We start from the raw sequence: 22,672 nt of genomic DNA, 5'->3' as shown, positions 1-22,672 counted from the left end.
AAAAGTCTCATTTGTGTTAAAAAAACAAAACAAAACATGCATTTGTTGGGTATCTGTTCTAGCAGGGATAAACAAAAAACATGGGGCGCCTGGGTGGTGCAGTCGGTTAAGCGTCCGACTTCAGCCAGGTCACGATCTCGCGGTCCGTGAGTTCGAGCCCCGCGTCAGGCTCTGGGCTGATGGCTCGGAGCCTGGAGCCTGTTTCCGATTCTGTGTCTCCCTCTCTCTCTGCCCCTCCCCCATTCATGCTCTGTCTCTCTCTGTCCCAAAGATAAATAAACGTTGAAAAAAAAAAAAATTAAAAAAAAAAAAACAAGAAAAAAAAACAACAAAAAACTTGCTGCAGAGTTTCCTATTTGGAGGTAGGAAGTAAGAGGCAAATGGAGGGCAGAGTGGGAAGCTTCTCACATTATACTGTTTGAATATTGAATAAATTCAATATTTGAATTATAAATTCAAATAAATGATTTACCTATTTTAGTGTAATAACTCAAGATTCAAAATAGTTAAATGCCAGAGATATCACACTTCAGAAATACAGGGGTGAATCGTGGGAGAATATATATGCACTGGAATATATGCTAAGATTTCATTAATTTTAGATCTTAGTGTGTTGCTTTTATGTTACAACTGTCATTCCAAAGATAAATAACAGAAACACTACTTTCTGTATAAGAACGCCTTAGGGAGTTAAAAAAAAAAAAAAGAATGTCTTAGAAAATGAGCAAGCAGGGGCTCCTGGCTGGCTCAGTCTGGAGCATGTGACTCTTAATCTCATGCAAGATTAAGTGAGTTCGAGCCCAATGTTGGGCATAGAGTTTACTTAGAAAAAGTTTGAAGAAAATGAACCATTAAGAGTTTTTTTTTTTTTTTTTTAATTTTTTTTTTTCAAAGTTTATTTATTTTTGGGACAGAGAGAGACAGAGCATGAACGGGGGAGGGGCAGAGAGAGAGGGAGACACAGAATCGGAAACAGGCTCCAGGCTCCGAGCCATCAGCCCAGAGCCTGACGCGGGGCTCGAACTCACGGACCGCAAGATCGTGACCTAGCTGAAGTCGGACGCTTAACCGACTGCGCCACCCAGGCGCCCCCATTAAGAGTTTTTGATAGGGGCGCGTGAGTGGCTCAGTCTGTTAAACCTTCAGCTTCAGCTCAGGTCTTGATCTCACGGTTTGTGGGTTCGAGCCCCGCGTTGGGCTCTGTGTTGACAGCTCAGAGCCTGGAGCCTGCTTCGGATTCTGTCTTCCTCTCTCACTGCCCCTCCCCTGCTTGCACTGTGTCTCTTTCTCTCTCAAAAATAAATAAACATTAAAAAAATAAAAGTTTTTGATAGTATGCAATGTATTTTAGAAATATTTTTCTTTAATAAACGAGTTATATGAAATAGATACTATATCATTTTTTAATGGCTTCCAGTCAGGTTTATGACCATGTTACTGTGCCAGTTTCTTCTGGGTTTTAAAAAATACATCTGTTTGCAGTTATGCCAAATATTGTCAAACTTTCTAGTTACTCTGTCTGCTTACAGTGGAACTAATGTCTGGTTATTCCTCACAATGAATTCTTACTATCCAGATATTTTCTATAACAGCTTGCAACCATTTTGCCCAGAATTTATTTTCTAAATCAGAAATCTGCCTTAACAATGTTTACATGGCTTGCAAGTTTGGGTAAGAGAATGTAGAATGTACTGCAATTGTATCTCAGCTATTCATAGTAACATCATATTTTGGGATATGTTCAAATGTGTTATGCAGTGTAGCTGTCATCTTCCTTTCATGAAGTGAAAATGTCTTCTAAGAAAGTAGGTAAACCTGTGAAGAAAGTGAGTAAGCCTGAGAGGTCAGGGAAAACCCATGTATTAGAAGGTAACTTGAAAATGGTAAAGCAGGGGCGCCTGGGTGGCTCAGTCAGTTAAGCGTCCGACTTCAGCTCAGGTCACGATCTCACAGTCCGTGAGTTCAAGCCCCCGTCGGGCTCTGGGCTGATGGCTCAGAGCCTGGAGCCTGCTTCCGATTCTGTGTCTCCCTCTCTCTCTGCCCCTCCCCCATTCATGCTCTGTCTCTTTCTGTCTCAAAAATAAATAAACGTTAAAAAAATTAAAAAAAAAAAAAAGAAAATGGTAAAGCATATTGAGAGGTAAAAAGATAAAAGTTCTGCCATATGCATATGTTACCTACCAAATTTAAGAAGTTTTTTATGTAAGATGAGAAAATAACAACCAAGAGTGTTGTTGGTTTCAAAAGCTTTACTGTTTTTGTTGTTGTTGAATTTTTTTTGTTAATGTTTATTTATTTTTGAGAGACAGGAACAGAGCTTGAGCAGGGGAGGAGCAGAGAGAGGGAGACACAGAATCCGAAGCAGGCTCCAGGCTCTGAGCTGTCTGTACAGAGCCCAACGTGGGGCTCGAACTCATGAACTGCGAGATCATGACCTGGGCTGAAGTCGGATGCTTAACCAACTGAGCCACCCAGGCGCCCCCCTCAAAAGCTTTACTGTTAATCATAGCATCATATTTAGGAAAGGTAGAAAAATACTTGATACTATGGGTTGATAGCCACAATTAGTATGAGTTCCTTGGAGGATTGATATATAGGATTTTAATATTTTGTGCTATTTTGGGGAAATAGGTTGAGGGCTTTGGTGGACTAGGAACTAATTTTTTCCATTTGAGATTATGGCATATAAACCCCTACTATTTAAAAATCACTAATCATATTTAAAATAAAAGAGAGTCAGAATATCTATATATGGCCTCGGGAGTCAGCCAGAGATGGATTTGTATCCTAATAGCCATTCCTATGGTATGTTAATTTTGAGGAAATAATTTAATTTCCTAAGTTAGTATTTCAGCTTCTGTAAAATTTGTGTTATATGATTGGCAGTGCTCTGGTGTTGTGAAGTGCCACAGCCCTAATTGAAGTTACCCCCAACTCCTTTGTCTCTCTTCTTATGTTGGACATTTTAGGGACAATTGCCAGTACCGATGGAATGTAGCTTTTCTGCCTACTCCGAAGTAACTAAATACTGCTCAAGAAAAATTGAGTCCACTGGTTTTACTTCTAATTTAACACTTAACACATTTTAAGTGAGTGCATGGTACTATCTTTGTAAACCTGTTCTTTAGTTTGACTTCCCATTGTTTGCTGTCTCTTCCTGTCTCCTCAAATATTCCTTCCCCTTCTTCATCATCACCCAAGCTGACGACTTTATGTTTCACTGAAAAAATAGAAACTATCATACAGGAATTCCCTCAGCTTTCAACCACCAAACCTACATAGAATTCATCCACCTTCTTTTTCCTCTATTACAGTAGAAGACATGTCCTTCCTGTAAAAGGCCAGATCCCTCACAGTTGGGATCCTGCCTCTCTTGCCTTTTCAGGGACCTTGTTCCTATGCTTATTCTTTTGTTTTCCTACTATAGCTTTATTGAGGTATAAGTCACATACCATAAAATCTACTTGTTTAATGTGTATAATTCAGTGGTTTTTAGAATATTCACAAAATTATGCAACTATCACAATTTTAGAATATTTTCAATACCCCAAAAAGAAACCGTCACTGTCCTTTTCCCTCTATGCTCTCACTTCCTCAGCCCTGAACAACATTTTTTTTTTTTTAAGTTTGTTTATTTTGAGAGCGCTAGCAGGGGAGGGGCAGAGAGAGAGGGAGAGATCCCAAGCAGGCTCTTCACTGCCAGCAGAGTCCAACACAAGACTCCCAACTCATGGACCATGAGATCATGACCAAGCCAAAATCCAGAGTCAGATGCTTAACTGACTGAGCTACCCAGGTGCCCCAGCCCTGAGCAACTATTAATCTACTTTCTATGTATATAGATTTCTCTGTTTCGAACGTTTTCTGTAAACAGAATTGTATAATATGTTCTTTGCTATACTCTTGTCCTTTGTCATCAGTCTTTCCCTTTGTTAGATCATTCCCATCGACCAGAAAACATGTTCTAGTATATATTAATCAAAACCACACTTGGGGCACCTGGCTGGTTCAGTCGGTAGAACGTGGGTCTCTTGATCTCGGGGTCATGAGTTCGAGCTCCATGTTGGGTGTGGAGCCTACTTGGAAAAAAAAAAAAAAAAAAACTTGATTCCATATCCCTTTCCTGCTGTGTCTCCATTTCTCTGCCATAATTTAGAATCAAACTTCTCAAAAGATTTGTTTCCATACTGCTTTCACTTCATCTCCCATTCACAACTGTCTACACAAACACATGCACATGCCATAAAAAGTTTCTTCCTTCTCTTATGAGTAGTTTTGTTTGTTTTCTAGGGCTGCTGTATCAAAGTACCATAAGCTGAATGACTTAAAGCAACCAAAATTTACTTTCTCAAAAGTTTTGGAGGTAGAAGCCCAAAACCAATGCTGTTGTCATGGCTATGCTCCCTTTTAAGACTCTGTGGAAGAACATTCTCTTCTTAGTTTCTGACAGTTGCCAGCAATCCTTAGTATCCTTGGCTTGTAAATACATAAGTCCAGCCTCTGCCTTTGTCTTCACATGGCCCTTTTAAGTTTATTTTGAGAGAGAGCATCCAAGCGAGAGGCAGAGAAAGAGTGAGAGAATCCCCAAGCGGGACTCAATCCCATGAGATCATGACCTGAGCCAAAATCCAGAGTCAGATGCTTACTGACTGAGCCACCCAGGCACACTAAGCATTTTTTTTTTTTAAGTTTATTTATTTATTTTGAGAAAGAGAATCACAAGCAGGCTCCTGTTATCAGCATGGAGCCTGATGTGGGGCTCGAACTACAAACCATGAGATCTTGACCTGAGCCGAAACCAAGAGTCAGATGCTTAACCAACTGAACCACCCAGATGCCCCTGTCTTCTCCTCTTCTGTTTTTAAATTTTTTTAAATGTTTGTTTATTTCAGAGAGGGGGAAAAAAACAGGAGTGGGGGAGGGGCAGACAGAGAGAGAGGGAGACACAGAATCCAAAGGAGGCCCCAGGCTCTGAGCTGTCAGTACAGAGTCCAATGTGGGGCTTGAGCTCACGAGCCATTAGATCATAACCTGAGCTGAAATTGGATGCTTAACCTACTGAGCCACTCAGGCACTCCTCTCCTCTTCTTATAAGGACATCAGTCATACTGTATTTAGGACCCACCCTGATCCAGGATGATCTCACTTAACTAATTTGTCTGCAAAGACCCTATTTCCAATTTTGATCACCTTCACAGTTGGGGGAGCAGATGGTAGTTAGGACTTTATATCAATTAAAGGGACACAGTTCAACCCACAACAGTAAGCATTTCATGAATTGCAAACTGGTAAGTGTGGTAAACAATGTGTGTTTCTTTTTAAGAATATGCATTTCCTTTTCATGTATCTCAAGAATAGCCTTTAGCCTTGAATCTGTTTCTTCTTTCATGATAGATTAAGCCTACTTTTGACATAACAGATAAGAATTGCACCCCATTTACTTTTCAGTCCACTGTAAGCTGGCTTTTGTTCTCATTCTGTACCAACAGTACTCTTTTCAGGTTTACTGCTAGATTTCTATGTCTTTGGCTCTGTGACAGTACACTTTTGTGAGTTTCTTCCTTTCATCACTGGGAACTTCTTAATCACCTTAGCTAGTAATTTTTCCTTTACCTAGTTTTCAGATTTTGTTGTTTCTCAGGGCTCTGTCCCAGGATGCCTTCTTTTTTCTTTCTGGTCTTTCTTCATGACTCTGAATTTCATATCTCCAGTTCAGCAGTTTACTTTTTTGTGCACCATGCTTACTAACAAATAGTTTTAATTTAGATGTCCTACATCTCAAACATAATGTGTCTTTTTTTTTTTTTTTTTTTTTAAGTTTATTTTGAGAGAGAGAAACCGTCAGGGGAAGGGCAAAGACAGGAGACAGAGGATCAGAAGCTGGCTCCCTCCACCCTGACAGCAGGGAGCCTGATGCAGGCTCACCATTCACAAACCTGTGAGATCATGACCTGAGCCTGCCTAAGTTGGATGCTTAACTGAGCTACCCTGGTGCCCCATCAAACTTAATGTGTCTTAAATGGAGCTCTTTGTTTCTTCCTCAAACTGTTTTCCTCCTCCCTCCTAGGTTTCTTATTTCAGTAAATGCTAGCTAACACTGTCCTCCCTACTGCCCATGCAGGAACATAGGTTATCTTTGATTCCTCCCCTTTTACTTACTGTGCATCACCACAATTCTGTTGATTCTTCCTGTAGATATATGCACTGCTACTGCACTAATCCAGCTTTTTTTTTTGCTGTAGGTATTGAGTTAGTTTCAGAGTGTCTTTTTCCTATTACTACCCATATCTGTAAACCATTCTCTTCCTAGTGCTAAGAATGGCCTTGTTAAAACATGAATCAGATCATGACAGTCTCCTACTTAAAATCTTTTAATATTTTTCTCTGGTACCTGTTTTTGCTCACTAGATTCCACTAAAACTAGTTGCCTTTAACATGCCTTTTTATTCCAAACATACCAAACTGTTTCCTGCTATAACATACTTTACAGTGCTTTTCCCTCCACCAGGGCTTTCTTCCCTGACGTTTTGACTTGGCTAGCTCCTGTTCCTCTCAATTTCAGTGTAAATGTTATATTTCAGAGAGACCTTCCCTAATCATGCTGTCTAAAGTAGATCCCAAAGCCCATATTCTCTATCCCATCCCTTTGCCTCTGTCATGGCATTTACCACAATTTGTGATAATTTAATTTGTGGCCCCAAAAGAATGTCTGCTCTGAGGCAGCAGAGACCATGTCTGTCTCATTAACCAGCGAATCCCTAGCACTTAATCTGATGCCTGTCTAGAACATGGTAGATGTTCAGTGTTTACTTGTTAGATGAATGAGAAATGAAATACTGTCATTAACAAGCTTGTTGGATTGTGTAGAGTGAGATTTTCATCCACAGTCTGAGTTATTAAATGAACTTTATAAGGGGCTTTGAACTTTTTTTAGGGAATTAACATTCCCAGAGTCTGATATCCAAATAAAAGAAAGATAACTTAAAAGCACCATTACATTTTAAGAAACCTATCATATATTGTGTATTTTTAAAATTTACTTATTTAAATGCAAGTTAGTTAACTATTGTGTATTTTATAAATAAAGCATTTTCATTCAGAAAACCATTGTGAAAACAGCTGAATTTTCTCTACTGCTTGTAGTCACTCAACATCAATTAATAGTGGCTTCTTTGTCATTTCTAATGTGCGGAACAGGATGCCGAAAATGCCATTCAGCAGATGGGTGGCCAGTGGCTTGGTGGAAGACAAATCAGAACTAACTGGGCAACCCGAAAGCCTCCAGCTCCAAAGAGTACATATGAGTGTAGGTGTATTGGAGAAGAAAAGGAAATGTGGAATTTTGGAGGAAAATACGCTAGATTTTAAATGTTAGAGCTGTTCCTGGAGACTTATTGCAGAAATAGATGAGAAGCAAATCAAGACTACTGTCCAAAATGTACTTAGTTTTCATTTTTGTGATTTTAAATAATAAATGATATTATTTCTAATGTCAAGTCTCCTATTAAAGAGAGAATATTGAGTAATTTTTTTTTAGATAATCTTGGGCGGGGGGATTAATCCTCAAGCAAATGTAGTATGTATTCTATAAAGCATTTTGGTCAGGGTAAAATTTACCACTACAGTAGTGTAGTCAATGTTACTTTTCTCTTTCTGAACATTTCATTTCATGAGTTCAAAATACTAAACTTTTCCCTCCCCAGCAAACACCAAACAGCTGTCGTATGATGAAGTTGTAAATCAGTCTAGTCCAAGCAACTGTACTGTATACTGTGGAGGTGTCACTTCTGGACTGACAGGTATGGGAGGTTTACTTGTGTGGCATCTTGAGGTTAATGTTTTTACTGAAAAGCTTAATATCTGTATAGGATTTTATATAACTTAGTGTGGTTTGTTTTTGTTTTTTGTCTAATAGAACAACTAATGCGTCAGACTTTTTCACCATTTGGACAAATAATGGAAATTCGAGTCTTTCCAGATAAAGGATATTCATTTGTTCGGTATGGGTGGTTTATTCGAAAAAAAAATTTTCTCCCAAAAAATGTTTGAATATTTAACTTAGTAGTTTTCTTAAAAATTTACCTTGGTTAGAGAAATAGAAATTTCTCTAGCATTTAGCAGTATTTGCCACTGTTTTTTAATTGGTTCCCTCCCTGTTACCACAAGGCCAATAAAACATTATCTATTAAGAAGTTTCTCCAAAACTATAAGACTTTTGAAAAAAAATATAGCAAAGAAAATAAACAATCATATTGATTCTTTTGTATGAACTACTGTTTTATGTCAAGCTCAGTTTGATTTTTAAAAATAGACTTTATTCATAAGTAAACAGTTAATATTAGTGATTCTTAGTATTATTTCCAATAGGTTCAATTCGCATGAAAGTGCGGCACATGCAATCGTTTCTGTTAATGGAACTACCATTGAAGGCCATGTTGTGAAATGCTACTGGGGCAAAGAAACTCTTGACATGATAAATCCTGTGCAACAGGTGAGAGGGTTCTTGACTTCTGGGCTAACAGTAGGTTATTTTAAAATGAAATTGTTGGAGGGATGCCTGGGGCCGAGTCGGTTAAGCGGCTTACTCTTGATTTTGGCTCAGGTCATGATCTCACAGTTCGTGAAATCAAGCCCCAAGATGGGCTCTGTGCTGCATTCTAGAGCCTACTTGGGATTTTCTCTCTCCCTCTCTCTCTGCCCCTCCCCAGCTCATGTACGTGCTCTCACATGCTCGCTCGCTCGCTCGCTCTCTCAAAAAAATTTTTAAAAAATGAAATTGTTGATAGTCCTTGTTTCTAGCTAAAGTGATTATCTGTAAGGGCTCTTGTTACATGTATTATAGTTCTAGAGTGGTAGTTTACCTGGCAGGGTATTCAATTTTTTCTTAACACGTGGTAGATCTATTCACATACTATTTGGAGAACTCACAAGCATGTTTGACTTAGTTGAAACAAAACCTATAAACATATTTAGAGCTTTGGCATTTTCTTCTAGATTTTTGCTGCTTTTGTTTTTCCAGGCAGCTTTAGTGGTTTCAAATGTAATCCCATAAAAATTTCTGTGAGGAAACTGTAAATGGAGCACCAAGACAAGAGTAGGAAAATCCTAAACTATGTACGTTTCTTAGGTAAACTGAATATAGGAATAAGTAATTTTTAAATCTTCCCTATCTAGTTTACAAAACATTTAAACATTATACTGGGTGTTTAATATTTATTACTAGGGCCTTACCTGCTACCTTACAGAATGTGCCATTCAGAGCATCACGTAGAGTTACAGCACTATAACTTCACTTCTTTTTCTTTTTTAGCATTCATTTTATAAGCTTTTGTTTATCCTTTATTTTTTTTCTTTTTTAAATGTTTTTGAGAGAGAGGGCACGTGCGTTCGAGTTGGGGGAGGGACAGAGAGCGGGAGACAAGATCTTAAGCGGGCTAACCCCTTAGAGCCCAATGTGGGGCTCGAATTCACAAGATCATGATCTGAACTAATGTTGGATGGTTAACCGATTGAGTCACCCAGGTGCCCGTCCTTTCATTTTAATTGTAATGATGGCCCTATGTATAATGGCTGTATATTTGTGGTATATTAGGACTGTATGTGTACATACAACTTCAAATAATACTAAATTACCTGTTAAAATTTTAATAGCAGAATCAGATTGGATATCCACAAGCTTATGGCCAGTGGGGCCAGTGGTATGGAAATGCACAACAAATTGGCCAGTATATGCCTAATGGTTGGCAAGTACCTGCATATGGAATGTATGGCCAGGCGTGGAATCAACAGGGATTTAAGTAAGCATACCTGCTCTTTTCCTTTATTATTAGCCTTTGAAAAAGTCAAGAACTTAGGAAGAGATTTTAAGTAATTAGTAAGTAATGTGGTCCTCAGTCTAAAGCAAGGACTTAGTTTAGAGTAGTTTTTAATTTATAGTTTTAAGTGTATTTCTTTAAAAATTTGTCTGGAAATGTGCTGCCTTGAGGTATAACCAGTGTTGTAAGATTTTTGGTAATGCTTAATAATGAATCAACTAATATTTAAGAAAATGAGAGCTTAATATTTACTAAGCTTTTTATGTGACTAAAGATCATTTAGCCATTCTTGGATACAGTTATTTTGATGCTAGTTGTTTTATTTATTATGCCTTTATTTTTCTGTGCAAAAGGATTTATGCACACATTGTTATATGGATGCCTCTTTATACACCCTGAATTATTAAATTTTATTTAAATTTTTGAAACACTGAAAATTAAAATAGTTCTTAGTTTCTATTTTAAAATGATCTTACATTTTTGGGGTGCCTGGCTGGCTCAGCCATTAGAGCATGTGACTCGATCTCAAGGTTGTAAATTCACACCCATGTTGTGTGTAGAGATTACTTAAAAACAAAAATCTTCTAAAAAGTAAAAATAAAAAAAGAGTCTTGTGTTTGTAATGTTGAAAAAAATTGAGTTTACATATGCTAATAATTATTTTAATTTCTTCTTTGAATAATAAAAATGCTAGTCCTTATTGTACCAAATGATTGTTTCTTTCGAGTAGTTGTTTGTTCAGTGTATGTCCAACCCAGGTGGACAGTTTTCCTTTTTGAGATTAGAAATGAATTTTTTCTGAATTCAAAGGGGATAAATGTTTACAGGTAAAGGGTATTTTTTTTTTTTTTTGTAGCTGTATTAAACTAACAAAATTAAACTGCATAAATTAAACCTGTGACGATGCTTGGTTTTTTTGGCTTTTTTCTTTATTTCATTTTGAGAGTGATTGGGAGTGAGCAGGGGAGGGGCAGAGAGACCGGGAAAGACAGAGGATCCAAAGTGGGCTCCGTGCTGATAGCAGAGAGCCCATTTCGGGGCTGGAACTCACAAACTGTGAAATCATAACCTGAGCTAAAGTCAGACACTTAACTGACTGAGCCACCCAGCACCCCAGGATGCTTGTTTTTAGGAAAAATAGCTTTTGCCTTTGCTTTCTCTGGCATAACCAGTACTCTTATATTTGGGCTTAAGGAAAGTGTATTTTCTTTGTATATGTTACTTCTTCTTGGCATTATTTTATTTTAATCAGTGGATTTCCCCTCTTTGCTCCTTTCGTGTTTTCTACCAGTCAGACACAGTCTTCGGCACCATGGATGGGACCCAATTACGGAGTGCAGCCACCTCCAGGACAGAATGGCAGCATGTTGCCTAATCAGCCTGCAGGGTATCGAGTGGCAGGGTATGAAACCCAGTAAAAAAGGACTCCATAATCTAAAGCCAGTGGCTTGAGGCTACAGGGAGTGTAGTAAAGCCGTTGTTTACTTAAAAGATTTATCAAATCAGTCAGTGCAAATGTCAGATACAATGTATTTATTTAAAAGATTCATTTTTTTAATCATGAAATTACTTATCATCCACATTGTTTTAAAAAGAAACAAGATGCTGGATGTCTGCCAATTTTTGCCTTCATTACCTTTTTTGATAAAGTTTCTCAGATCCTTGTTTCAAATACAAATGCAGGGATTGCTGCCACTTTTTTAAAATTAAGAGGCAGAAAATTGCACAATGTTGAACTTTTTTCCACTAAAGTAGTGTGCAGTTCTAGTTTGCATTCCTGATATGATTTAAAACATGTAATATAAAGATGTTAAAAAAAAAATGAAGAACCAAAACTGTGCAGAGTCTAGAAGTTCTTTGTAATCTTCAGCTTGTGCACAATTCTGTTTTAGGGGTTTTTGTTTTGTTTTTTGTTTTTAAGGCATTGTTTGAACTCTCCCATCTCCACTGTTTTCCCTTGGGGTTTTTTAAATATAAATTATTAGTTTACATCATTTTTGTAACTACATTTTTCACAAATTTGTCTTGCCTTATTAAATTTCTGTAAAATATACTTAAATGGAAAAAAATGATGTTCACTTAGTTTGAAAACTTTTCTCAGATGGATTGATAATTGCATTCATTTTGTGTTTTATATGAGAAGGTGCCTCAAGAATTCCCTCTTGGATTTGTTTAAAAGGATTTTTATCTTCTGTGATATACTTTGCTGTGTACCAGGAAATATAAAAACAAAAACTTGCTACTAAAGAAAATCTCTGAAATGTGATAAGTTCTTATGAGCCCGTGTTAATTCCATGTGTCAACTTCTACATTTACATGTACTGTTGTTTCATTCTGTAAAATGTTTTAGCAGTTTAATATTTTGCACAATTAGCAAGCTTTGTAGGTCATTTCCTTCTTAAAGGCATCCTGCAGAGTTGACAGATTTATAAGGTTCTAAGTTGTTTGCATGTGAATATCAAATACACACTTTGGTAGTCTTTGAATACAAAGTCATCTGCTCTTGTTTTTCAAGAATTTTGAGACACAAAGTTGTATGTAAAGGAAGATATTAATTTGCCATTTTCTAGTTATATTTACTCAAAAAGAGTGAATCAACTTAATTTGTACAAATGATAGCTGTGAAACTGTAGAATATCAGGCTTGGGGTTCGTTTTGAACTTCAAAATTAGCCTGAAGGACCAGCCGGGCAAAGTGTTTTTTAAATGTTCAGAGGCCAAAAGAGAAACAAACAAACAAAAAAAAACCTTAAAATCCTACCTCCTTAAACAGCCTTCAAAGAGGAGAATCCTCAGTGCAATCATTATTTTGATTCTTTTGGTACCTGTTTTCCTGGAGTTCCCAATTTTATTATTTTGGGGTGGCTCCGAGCATTAAGAGGTTTAATCTTTGATGGCATTATTCTAGTTTTGAAATTTCTAGTACATTTCAGAGTGTCGTCAAAGAGTTGTGGGAGATTTTGTTTTGTTTTCAGTGAAAGTCACAAACTTCATTCTTCCTTGACTCACAAAGGGGAAGAGTCCCCAGTATACATATTTGGATGGTTCCGTTGTTTTTAAGACCTTCAGAGAGCTCCTAGTATTTAGCAACAGATAAAAGCCTGTGAAATCTTGGTTTCCTGAACTGTCTTTTCCAGGTAGGAGCAAATTAAGGTGGTCTCTAAAGCCAATACTCATGTAAACCAGAGCCCAGGAAAGACAACTCAGAAGTGTATAATTCTCTGGAGCTCAATTCTATGCAGTTGTACTGATGTTTCATTAAGTCACTGTGTATTTTTAAGTGTTGATACGTTAAAAGTTGCTTTATGGAAGATGAGTAAATTTTTTAAATACTTGGGAATTTTATTTCCTTGTTAAGTTTTACAGATCAGGGCATGCAACCAGAAGCAGCTTAAATGAAATACTCAAAAAAATAAAATAAATTATCAGGAAACTATTTTTAGATTCTTCTGGCTTATGTTTCTATTTTAGGACCCTCGTTATTTTTCTTACTCAAAAATACTTTATTTCCTGTACACCTGTGGACTGCAGGGTAAATTATTTGGGCATAAGTAATTTAAACAAAAGTATAATTTTTCTTTCATTTTGACTATCTTAATACTTTTTACTAGTCAGTATATTTTCTTATTGCACAAGTCTTAAAGTGTACATTGACTACTTTTTGAGAAGAAAGTATTTCTCAAAAAGTTACTACTGAACAAATTGACATTTCAAGAACATTGCTAACTTTGGTTTAAATCTTACTCCTAGTGTTAAATCATTTAAAGATTTTTTAGCCTAAAAATCATACTGGTATTAGTATCAGGTAAGGAAATTAAAGTTTTAAAAATGGCTTCATTGTCTGCAATATTCATTCAGATTACTATAAAATACATCTGGTACTGTAAAGAACCTGAAGTGATACACATTTAATGGGTCATTAATCCAGTATTCTTTGCCCTGACTGTTTGGATATTAAAGTTCCTTTATGTTTTCTATAACCTGTGGGATCTTCTTGCAGTGATTATTGTGTGTGAAAGATTTTTTTGGTCTAGCGGTATTGTTATATTCACTCAGGTTTTTTTTTTTTTTTAATCTTATTCCAGAAACCATGGTTTTCATTGGGTTACTATTTTTTTTTTTTTAATTTTTTTTTTCAACGTTTATTTATTTTTGGGACAGAGAGAGACAGAGCATGAACGGGGGAGGGGCAGAGAGAGAGGGAGACACAGAATCGGAAACAGGCTCCAGGCTCCGAGCCATCAGCCCAGAGCCTGACGCGGGGCTCGAACTCCCGGACCGCGAGATCGTGACCTGGCTGAAGTCGGACGCTTAACCGACTACGCCACCCAGGCGCCCCCATTGGGTTACTATTTAATACCACAAAGAATTGGCATTACATAGATTTAACTCATTATGAAACCAGGATCTCATTTTCCTTGTTGATATTATCTCCCTGTTGAAAATGAGTTCCACATTCCAGTTTTATTCTCCTGTTCTGTCCCTGTGCTTGGCTTGTCTTCCTTTTGTATGTGTTAGAGTTCGGTTGACATTTGAGAAGGCAGTTGGCAGGGACTAGATTACATATACAAAGAAAGTTACGTTCGCTATGTGCTGTGGAGTGCTCTTTAGGTTACAGTTACATTGGAAAAGTAAAGTGTGCTTGTAGGAATTAAAAAGCAACCCCTCGCTGGCTCAGTCGGTAGAACATGTGACACTTGATCTCAGGGTCATGAGTTCAAGCCCCATGTTGGGTATAGAAATTACTTAAAAAAAAAAAAAAAAAAACTTTTGAATGGAAGAGCAATGATTTCTAAAAATAAAATCACTTTTTTGTAAGGGTTATTCCATTTTTTCCAATCACTGCATTTTTACTTTTGGGTTTAGAACTGGAAGAACTTACCTCCAAAACAACACATTTTAATTTAACAGCCTTAATAAAATGTATATAAATGTGTCTCAGTTGAATAGGATTTTATATTATGGTCTCCAATGTTGGAGGCAGCTGAAGCTGTTCTGATAGTAATTCAACTAAAAAAGGAAAAAGTTTTAGACATCTGACTCAGGATTACTAGGCTAGGAATAGGGATTAAACACGATTTTACTAATACTGGGTAAATGAGATTCAAAGCTGCTTACCCTTTTTCAGTTCTAAAGTACCAACAGCCATGGTTATATATACCATACAGGATTTGGAGGATCTTTATATGGAAAAAATAAACAACTCTTGAAAGAAAAGACAGATGCTGACATTTGAAGGTCCCTACCAAAAAGCCAACTGGCTACCAATCCCTTTACACTGGAGAATGCCAATCAGTAAGCCCTGCCTATGTACACAAGTCTTCCAAACAGATGTTTAGTGCTTCACTTTTTTTTTTTAACTTTATTAAGCAATCTATACACCCAATGTGGGGCTTGAACTCATGACCCCAAGATCAAGAGTCACATGCTCTTCTAACTGAGCCAGCGCTCATACTTTTTTTTTTAATACATTTATTTTGAGGGAGAAGAAGTGAGAGAATCTCAAGCAGGCTCCATGTTCCCAGGGTAGAGCCTGACAAAGGGCTCGATCCCATGACCGGGAGATCATGACCTGAACTGAAACCGAGAATTGGACACTAAACAAACTAAGCCACCCAGGTGCCCCCCGCAATGCTTCACTTTTAAATAAAGACTGCTAAAGATCACCAGAAATTGAGGAAAAACTTTTTGAAAGATCTAAACAAAAAGTAATTGTTAGGAATGTGAAAAACTTCAAAGTGTAATAACCTCAGATAAAAGAGGATACTCTAAGAAATTGGAAGAGATACTTAGTAAAATGTCAGAAATTAAAATAATACATTTAGTGAGAATATTAAAAAACAAGGAAATGTTCTAGAACAGCAATCAAAAGTGGAGGGGGAAAAATAAATAGGGATAAGTTCAGGAAGTTTAAATACAACCAATAGGTGTTCTAAGGAAGAGAACTGAGAAAATAAGGCAGTGGTTGAAATTTATTAGAAAATAAAATTTCCTTGATAAAGTGATGAGTCTCAGGATTGAAAAAAGGCTATTATTAAATTAGCACAATAAATATTAAAGACCCGTTAGAAAGCATACCACCATGAAATTTTAGGACATGAGACATAAAGAGAATAAAGTTTACCATAGATCAAAAGAATCGAGAATAGTAACAGCAACATTGGAAACTAGGGATCTATGGGGTAGTGTCTTAAAAAGTTTGAGTTCTGTATCCAGTGATATTTTATACACACGTGCTGTCATGGGTGACCATAGAATAGACATTTTTGACCTGCAACTTCTCAAAAGATTTTCTTCCTGAATTCGCTGGTTCTCGCTTACTAGATAAATTACATTAAAATGAGAGCAAATAAAAAAATACATGTCTAGGAATGGGATCCAGTATGGGAATCCTGGATAGCAGCTGTGAAGCAACTTGGCAGCCAGTCCAGATTAATGATGAGAGGGCTCAACTTGATTATCTGATAGATCGGGCAACGTAGATAATCCAGAGTGAGCCATTGGTGGAGGATGTGAGAAGACTTTAATGTTGGAAGAAAATCCTACCAGAAAGGAAATATTCCCTTTCTGGGCCAAATACATGTACTAAGATGTTTTGAAAGTTTTCCTAACTTACATTCATAAATAATTGTACTACTCCACTGCTTAGGATATCATATATTGGATCTCCTCTGCTTGTCATCTGTTTACATCATTTGTTCTTAATTGTTTTTATCTTTTTGTTTGCTTTTCTCATTTCTAATCTCTGTTCCTTGAACATGCTTCCTGTGCTATCCAGACTCACTTGTGCTCCTTTTAATTTAGTCTTCGTTTCTGAAATGGTTTTGTCATGTTTTGTGTCCTAGGTTAATACCAATTTCTGTTTTACCTCAGGGACGTAACTTCCCTGAATTATTATTCTTTTTTTTTTTTTAATTCCAGTATAGTTAGCATACAGTGATAGTAGTTTCAGATGTACAGTAGTGATTCAACAGTTCTATGCATTACTAGTGCTCATCAAGATAGGTGTACTCTTCTATTTTTTTTTTAATATTGTATTTGAGAGAGTACGCGAGCAGGGGATCCGAAGCAGGCTCTGTGCTGACTGCAGTGGGCCCATTGTGGAGCTGGAACTCATAAACCAAACTGAAATCGTGACCTGAACTGAAGTCAGACGCTCACCCAAGTGCTCCAAGATGAAGTGTACTCTTAATCCCCTTCACCTATTTAACCCATCATCTCCTCCCACCCCGTCTGACTCCCCTCCAGTAGCTCTCAATTTGTTCTCCATAGTTAAGAGTCTGGCTTTTTTTGGTTTCACTTTTTCTTTGTTCATTTATTTTTTTCTCAAATTCCACATGTAAGTCAAGTCATTTGTCTTTCATTTCACTTAGCATTATACTCTCTAGATCCGTCCATGTTGTTGCAAGTGGCAATACATTTTTTTTTATGGCTGAGTTATGTACACACACTACATCTTTATCCATTTGGCTGTCGGTGGGCACTTGGGCTGCTGCCATAATTTGGCTATTAGTGCTGCGATAAACATAGTGCACATATTTCTTTGAATTAATGTTTTTGTATTCTTTGGGTAAATTCCTAATAGTAGAATTACTGGATCATATGGTATTCTATTTTCAGTTTTTTAGGAATTTCCATTCTGTTTTCTACAGTGGCTGTACCAGTTTGCATTCCCACCAACAGTGCACAAGGATTCCTTTTTCTCCACATCCTCACCAACACATTCTGTTTCTGGTGTTTTTTATCTTAGCCATCCTGAAAGGTGTGAAGTATTCTAGTATTTCTTAGCTGCATTTGCTTTGTTTTTTATATTCACATTAGAATGTTGTATTGGCAGCTGCTTTGTGGGAACATTTTTCTTGTGTGTTTACTCCAGGGAAACTCTAAGTAAGCTTGGCTACTCTTATTTTTAGAGTGTCTGCACAAGGGCTGTGTTTATTCCTTTCTATTTATTTGTATTTGAAACCTTTGGATTTTCATAGACAAAGTACCAGCAGGAGAATAAAAGAGAGGGACCCCATTTAGGTTTCTCACTTCCTCCTTAGGCTACAATAAATTGTCTCTCTTGGGATGTGTGACCTTGCTCAGGACTTCTGTGCAGGCTCTCAGCTCCCTGAGTTCCTTCATCTGCTACATTAAGGAACCTAATTCCTGCCTTTCAAAGAGCTCCCGTAACTTGCTTTCTAAAAGACCTCTGGAACCCCGGGTACTTCACGTATCTCTCAGCACTCCCACATTTGTCCAGTCCTGACAGCAGACTCCATGCAGGGTGTGGCTCTTCTCAGAGTGAATATTTGCTGGCAATTTCTGAGATGTGCCACCAGCCCACTTCTCACCCCATTCCCGACTGTTCTCTGTTGACCTCCCATCCAGTACCACTCAATGTGGAATTTGTAAGTTTCTCTGCCTCCTTAGTTTCACTTAAGATCTTGTTTGTGGGTCTGTGGTCATATGTTTTCCTTGTTGGTCTATGTTCTACAAGGAGTGGAAAGATCTAGATCCAGGCTGCTAACATGTTTCTACAGAATCAGAAGCCCAAAAGAATCTTTTAAACAAGTAAATCTGATTGTGACACACATGCCATTCCCCTTGGAGATTTGCTTCAAATTGCATTTGGGATGTAATCTAAAATCTTTAATATGAGGGAGCACCTGGCTGGCTCAGTTGGCAGAGCATGTGACTCTTGATCTCAGGGTTGTGAGTTCAAGCCCCACATTGGGTGTGGAGATTACTTAAAATCTTTTTTTAAAAAAATCTTTAATATGGTTTGCATCGCCATTTGTGTGATTTATGCTTTCCATCTTGACAGCAGGCCATTCACTGTCCTGTAAGCCCTTCTGTTCCACACTCATCTTTAACACTTTATGTCAGGAGACAGAAACCAACACTAAAAATTTGAAAAGGAAATTTAATAGTAATAGCAAGAGTGGTTAACTACTAAATGGGGTAAAACAAGGACTTTGTTAAAGGGATCCAGGAGTCACAGGTGAAAAAAGCTACTACTTATAAACAGAGTGGACAATGAAAGAACTAGGGTTTTAGGAGAGCCCTGACATTCTGACCTCTTCAAAGAAGACTTGGTTCCCCCAGGAATGTGCAGCCTGGTGAAGAAACCTGCCAGAGGCCATGGGCCATAGCTGGTCCATAGAAATCATCTGTTGCCAGAGAGCATGAACCAGCTAGAGCTGGTCTGTAGCAACAGTCCACCAGGTGGGAAAACAGCCAAGGTTGCCAGATGTAGCAAAAAAACCACAATCCCAAATAATGCATGTAGCATACTAAAAACATTTTTGTTTAACTGAAATTCAAATTTAACTGGGCATTCTGTATTTTATCTGTCACTCCTAGAAACATCTGTAAGCTGGTACAGCCAAAACTCCCATGGAAGGCAGCTGCACGCAGGGGAGAGAGTGCTCTGAGGGTGGGATCTCAGATCCCAAAGACCACTGAGGAGCATCACTGGGTCTTCCATACACTGACCCACTGGCTCCCACACTGAAAAAGAGAAGAGAATCGGCACCCATAAAGGAAGTGCTTTCCCAACACCATTGCCTCACATTATTCCCCCAGTGCCCTCTACTGACAAACCCTAACATTGAGCCAACTGGCTCAATGATGGAGAGGAGACATGTTGGACAAAACAAAGAAGTGGATTGAGGACTGAGAGACTCCTATTATAGGGTCTTGCCACCTAAATGCCTTTTGCTTGCTGTATCCTCAGGTCTCCGCTTAAATGTCACTTCATCCAGGGGCGCCTGGGTGGCTCAGTCAGTTAAGGTTCCAACTTTGGCTCAGGTCATGATCTCCTGTTTCGGTTCATGGGTTCAAGCCCTGAGTCAGGCTCTGAGCTTAGAGCTCAGAGCCTGGAGCCTGCTTCAGATTCTGTGTCTCCCTCTCTCTCTGCCCCTCCCCTGCTCACGATCTCTCTCTCTTTCTCTCCCTGTCAAAAAAAACAAAACAAAACAAAACATTTTTTTAATGTCACTTCCTTTAAAAGGCATTCCTTTACCCACAATCTAAGTCATAAGTCAATAGCTTCTCAAACCATCTTATAAAGCTTTTCCTTTATAAGCATTTGTCACAATTTTTAGTTGACCCTTGAACAATGCAAAGGTTAGGAACACCCTGCTCAGTCAACAATCTGTGTATAACCTTTGACTTCCCACAAACCTACTGTTGACTGGAAGACTTGCCAATAATATAGTCAATCAACACATAATTTGTAAGTTATAAGTATATACTGTTTTCTTACAGTAAAGTAAGCTAGAGAAAAGTTATTAAGAAAATAGGAGACAAACTAAGGGTTGCTGGAGGGGAGGTGGGTAGGGAATGAGCTAAATGGGTGATGGGTACTAAGGAAGGCCCTTGTTGGGATGAGCACTGGGTGTTAGATGTAAGAGATGAAACACTAAATTCTCCTGAAACCACTATTAACGCTATATGTTAACTAACTTGGGTTTAAATAAAATTTTTTTAAAAATCAAAATATATTTATAGTACTGTACTGTATTGGAAAAAGTCTATAAGAGGACCCACACAGTTTAAACCCATGATCGAGGGCCAACTGGTATATTTATTTGTATGATTATATCTTTAAAACTTATGTTCTTAAAAAAAAAAAACAAAACACGTTTTTCACTAAACCCAAAGCTGGTGGCTATTTTCTATAATACCATATATGGCCAGTACCTGGCAAATAATACATTTTCAATACATGTTTACTGAACTTAATAAATCAATCAAAATTTTATCTTGTACAATCTGCTTTTGACCAGATGGCTTTCCTGCCATGTGCTGATAGTACTGCCAGCTAGAGTACTAGGTGTGAGGTGATAAGAGCTAAAACTAAAAGACCAAATCAAGGCCAATTCTTTATGCTATGCCAAGTGAGATGGACTTTTTATCGTAAAGGTCCCAGGGAGCCGTTGATCTAGTTTGTGTTTAGCTAAGATGTCGCCCAGGCTCCTGGCTTGAGCAATCAGATGGATGGTGGGGCTAGTTACTGGGGTTGTAAAAGGAAAAGGAGAAGTTTGTGAGGGCAGGTAAGGATAGAAGCTACTTAGAGGGCAGGAAAGGAAGGCTAATGAGTTCCAGCCTTCAACATGGGCAGCTTGAATGTGTGTGACAATCAAATAACCAGTAGGTAATGGTACGGAATTTAGAAGGGAGATCCAGACTGAATACTCCAGAGATGGGAGTCCTCAGCATTTAGGTGATAGTTTGATCTATGGGATGGAAATCGCCCAGAGAGATGCTCGAGTTAGCAAATGATGGAGGATAAGCTCAGGTGCTTCAACGTTGTTTTGTTAACGTTATTTATTTTGAGAGAACAAGAGCAAAGGAGGGGCAGAGAGAGAGAGAGAGAGAGAGAGAAATCCCAAGCAGATTCCTTTTGCTATCAGCACAGAGCCTGATGTGGGGCTCAATCCCATGAACCAAGAGATCATGAGCTGAGCCAAAATCAATAGTTGGATGCTCAACGGACTGAGCCACCCAGGCACCCCTTGAATTTAAAAGAAACTGATAAAGCCTCTAGAAATTAAAAATAACAATAACTGAGGGACAGCTGGGTGGCTCAGTCCATTCAGTGACCAACTCGATTTCAGTTCAGGTCATGATCTCGAAGTTCTGGGATTGAGCTCCACCTCTGGCTCTGTGCTGAGCGCACTTAAGATTCTCTCCCTCTCTCTCTGCCCCTCCCCAGCTCATGCTCTCTCTCTCTCTCTCAAAATAAATAAAATAAACTTAAAAATACAAAAGGCAAAATTAAAAATTCAGTGGACTGACTGAATAAAATGAGAAATCTAAAATACATTTTTTAAAGGTTTTTTTTCCCTTTTGGGGGGTGACAGAGCGAGCAGTGCACACAAGCAGAGGAGAGGCAGAGAGAGAGAGAGAGAGAGAAAGAGAGAATCTTAAGCAGACTCCACACCCAGTGTGGAGCCCAATGCAAGGCCCCATGCAGGGCTCCATCTCATGACTGTGAGTTCATGACCTGAGCTGAAATCAAAAGTTGGACACTTAAGTGACACCCAGGCGCCCCTAAAGGTTTTGTTTTTAAGTAATCTCTACCCCAATGTGAGGCTCAAACCCACAACCTCAAGATCAAGAGTCATATGTTCTACAGACTGAGCCAGGCAGGCACCCCTACCATACATTTAAACTAGACTTCCATAACATAAAACAACATGAGATACATAATATTTGAAGAGATAATGATTGAGAATTTTCCAAAATTGTAGAAAGCTAGGAATTCTCAGATTCAAGAATCACAATGGAGGTGCCTGGGTGGCTCAAGTTGGTTTAAGGGTCCAATTCTTGATATCAGCTCAGGTCATGATCAGGTTCATGGAATTGAGCCCCACATTGGGTTTTGTGCTAAAAGTGTGGAGCCTGCTTCGGATTCTCTCTCTTCCTCTCTCTCTGCCTGTCTCTTTCCCTCCTTCTCCCTCCCTCCCTCTCTCTCAAAATAAATAAAATAAACTTTAAGAAAAAATCTACCTCGAGGCTGAAAAAATGATGTTCAGAGAATAGAGAAGGAAGGCCTCATTGTGTCCTCATTTTGTCTCATTGTGTCAAACCATAATGAGAATATTATGCAATCTGAGAATTCTATTTATAAGAAGGCTCAGAAGGGACTTCCAAGATGGCAATGCTTCTTCAAAGGCCCTTCTTTGGTTCTTCTTCTTAGAAGAACCCTGAGTGTATGGCTTGGAAGGAAGAAACCTCTTCTAGAATAGGGTTGCTTAGGGGTTCCCTGCTGGCTCAGTTGGTATCTCATGCAATTCTTGATCATGGGGTCATGAGATCAAGCACCACGTTGGGTGTGGAGCCTACTTTAAAAACTACTTAAAAATA

At 38.2% G+C, this 22,672-nt stretch overlaps 1 protein-coding gene across 14 annotated transcripts in view; it reads left to right on the top strand.

Annotated features, from left to right (window-relative positions):
- TIA1 (TIA1 cytotoxic granule associated RNA binding protein) overlaps positions 1–22,672 on the top strand; it is a 43,010-nt gene that overhangs the window by 19,581 nt on the left and 757 nt on the right. For 6 of the 14 annotated variants that reach the window (XM_047852551.1, XM_047852549.1, XM_047852553.1 and 3 more), the window contains 6 exons: positions 7,198–7,306; positions 7,704–7,799; positions 7,916–8,000; positions 8,368–8,491; positions 9,652–9,797; positions 11,107–13,794. In XM_047852551.1, the coding sequence (XP_047708507.1) occupies positions 7,198–7,306; positions 7,704–7,799; positions 7,916–8,000; positions 8,368–8,491; positions 9,652–9,797; positions 11,107–11,233 (687 nt within the window). In that variant the 3' untranslated portion in view covers positions 11,234–13,794. Of the gene's footprint in view, positions 1–2,969; positions 4,627–7,197; positions 7,439–7,703; positions 7,800–7,915; positions 8,001–8,367; positions 8,492–9,651; positions 9,798–11,106; positions 13,795–16,745; positions 16,751–22,672 lie in introns of those variants that run through there. The other 8 variants (XM_047852552.1, XM_047852550.1, XR_007150857.1 and 5 more) reach the window with 7 other exon arrangements.

The sequence above is a fragment of the Prionailurus viverrinus genome, chromosome A3 (assembly GCF_022837055.1).
Source record: "Prionailurus viverrinus isolate Anna chromosome A3, UM_Priviv_1.0, whole genome shotgun sequence".
Classification (NCBI taxonomy): domain Eukaryota; kingdom Metazoa; phylum Chordata; class Mammalia; order Carnivora; family Felidae; genus Prionailurus; species Prionailurus viverrinus.
The sequence above is the reverse complement of the archived record's forward strand: the minus strand, read 5'-3'. Positions and strand labels throughout refer to the sequence as shown.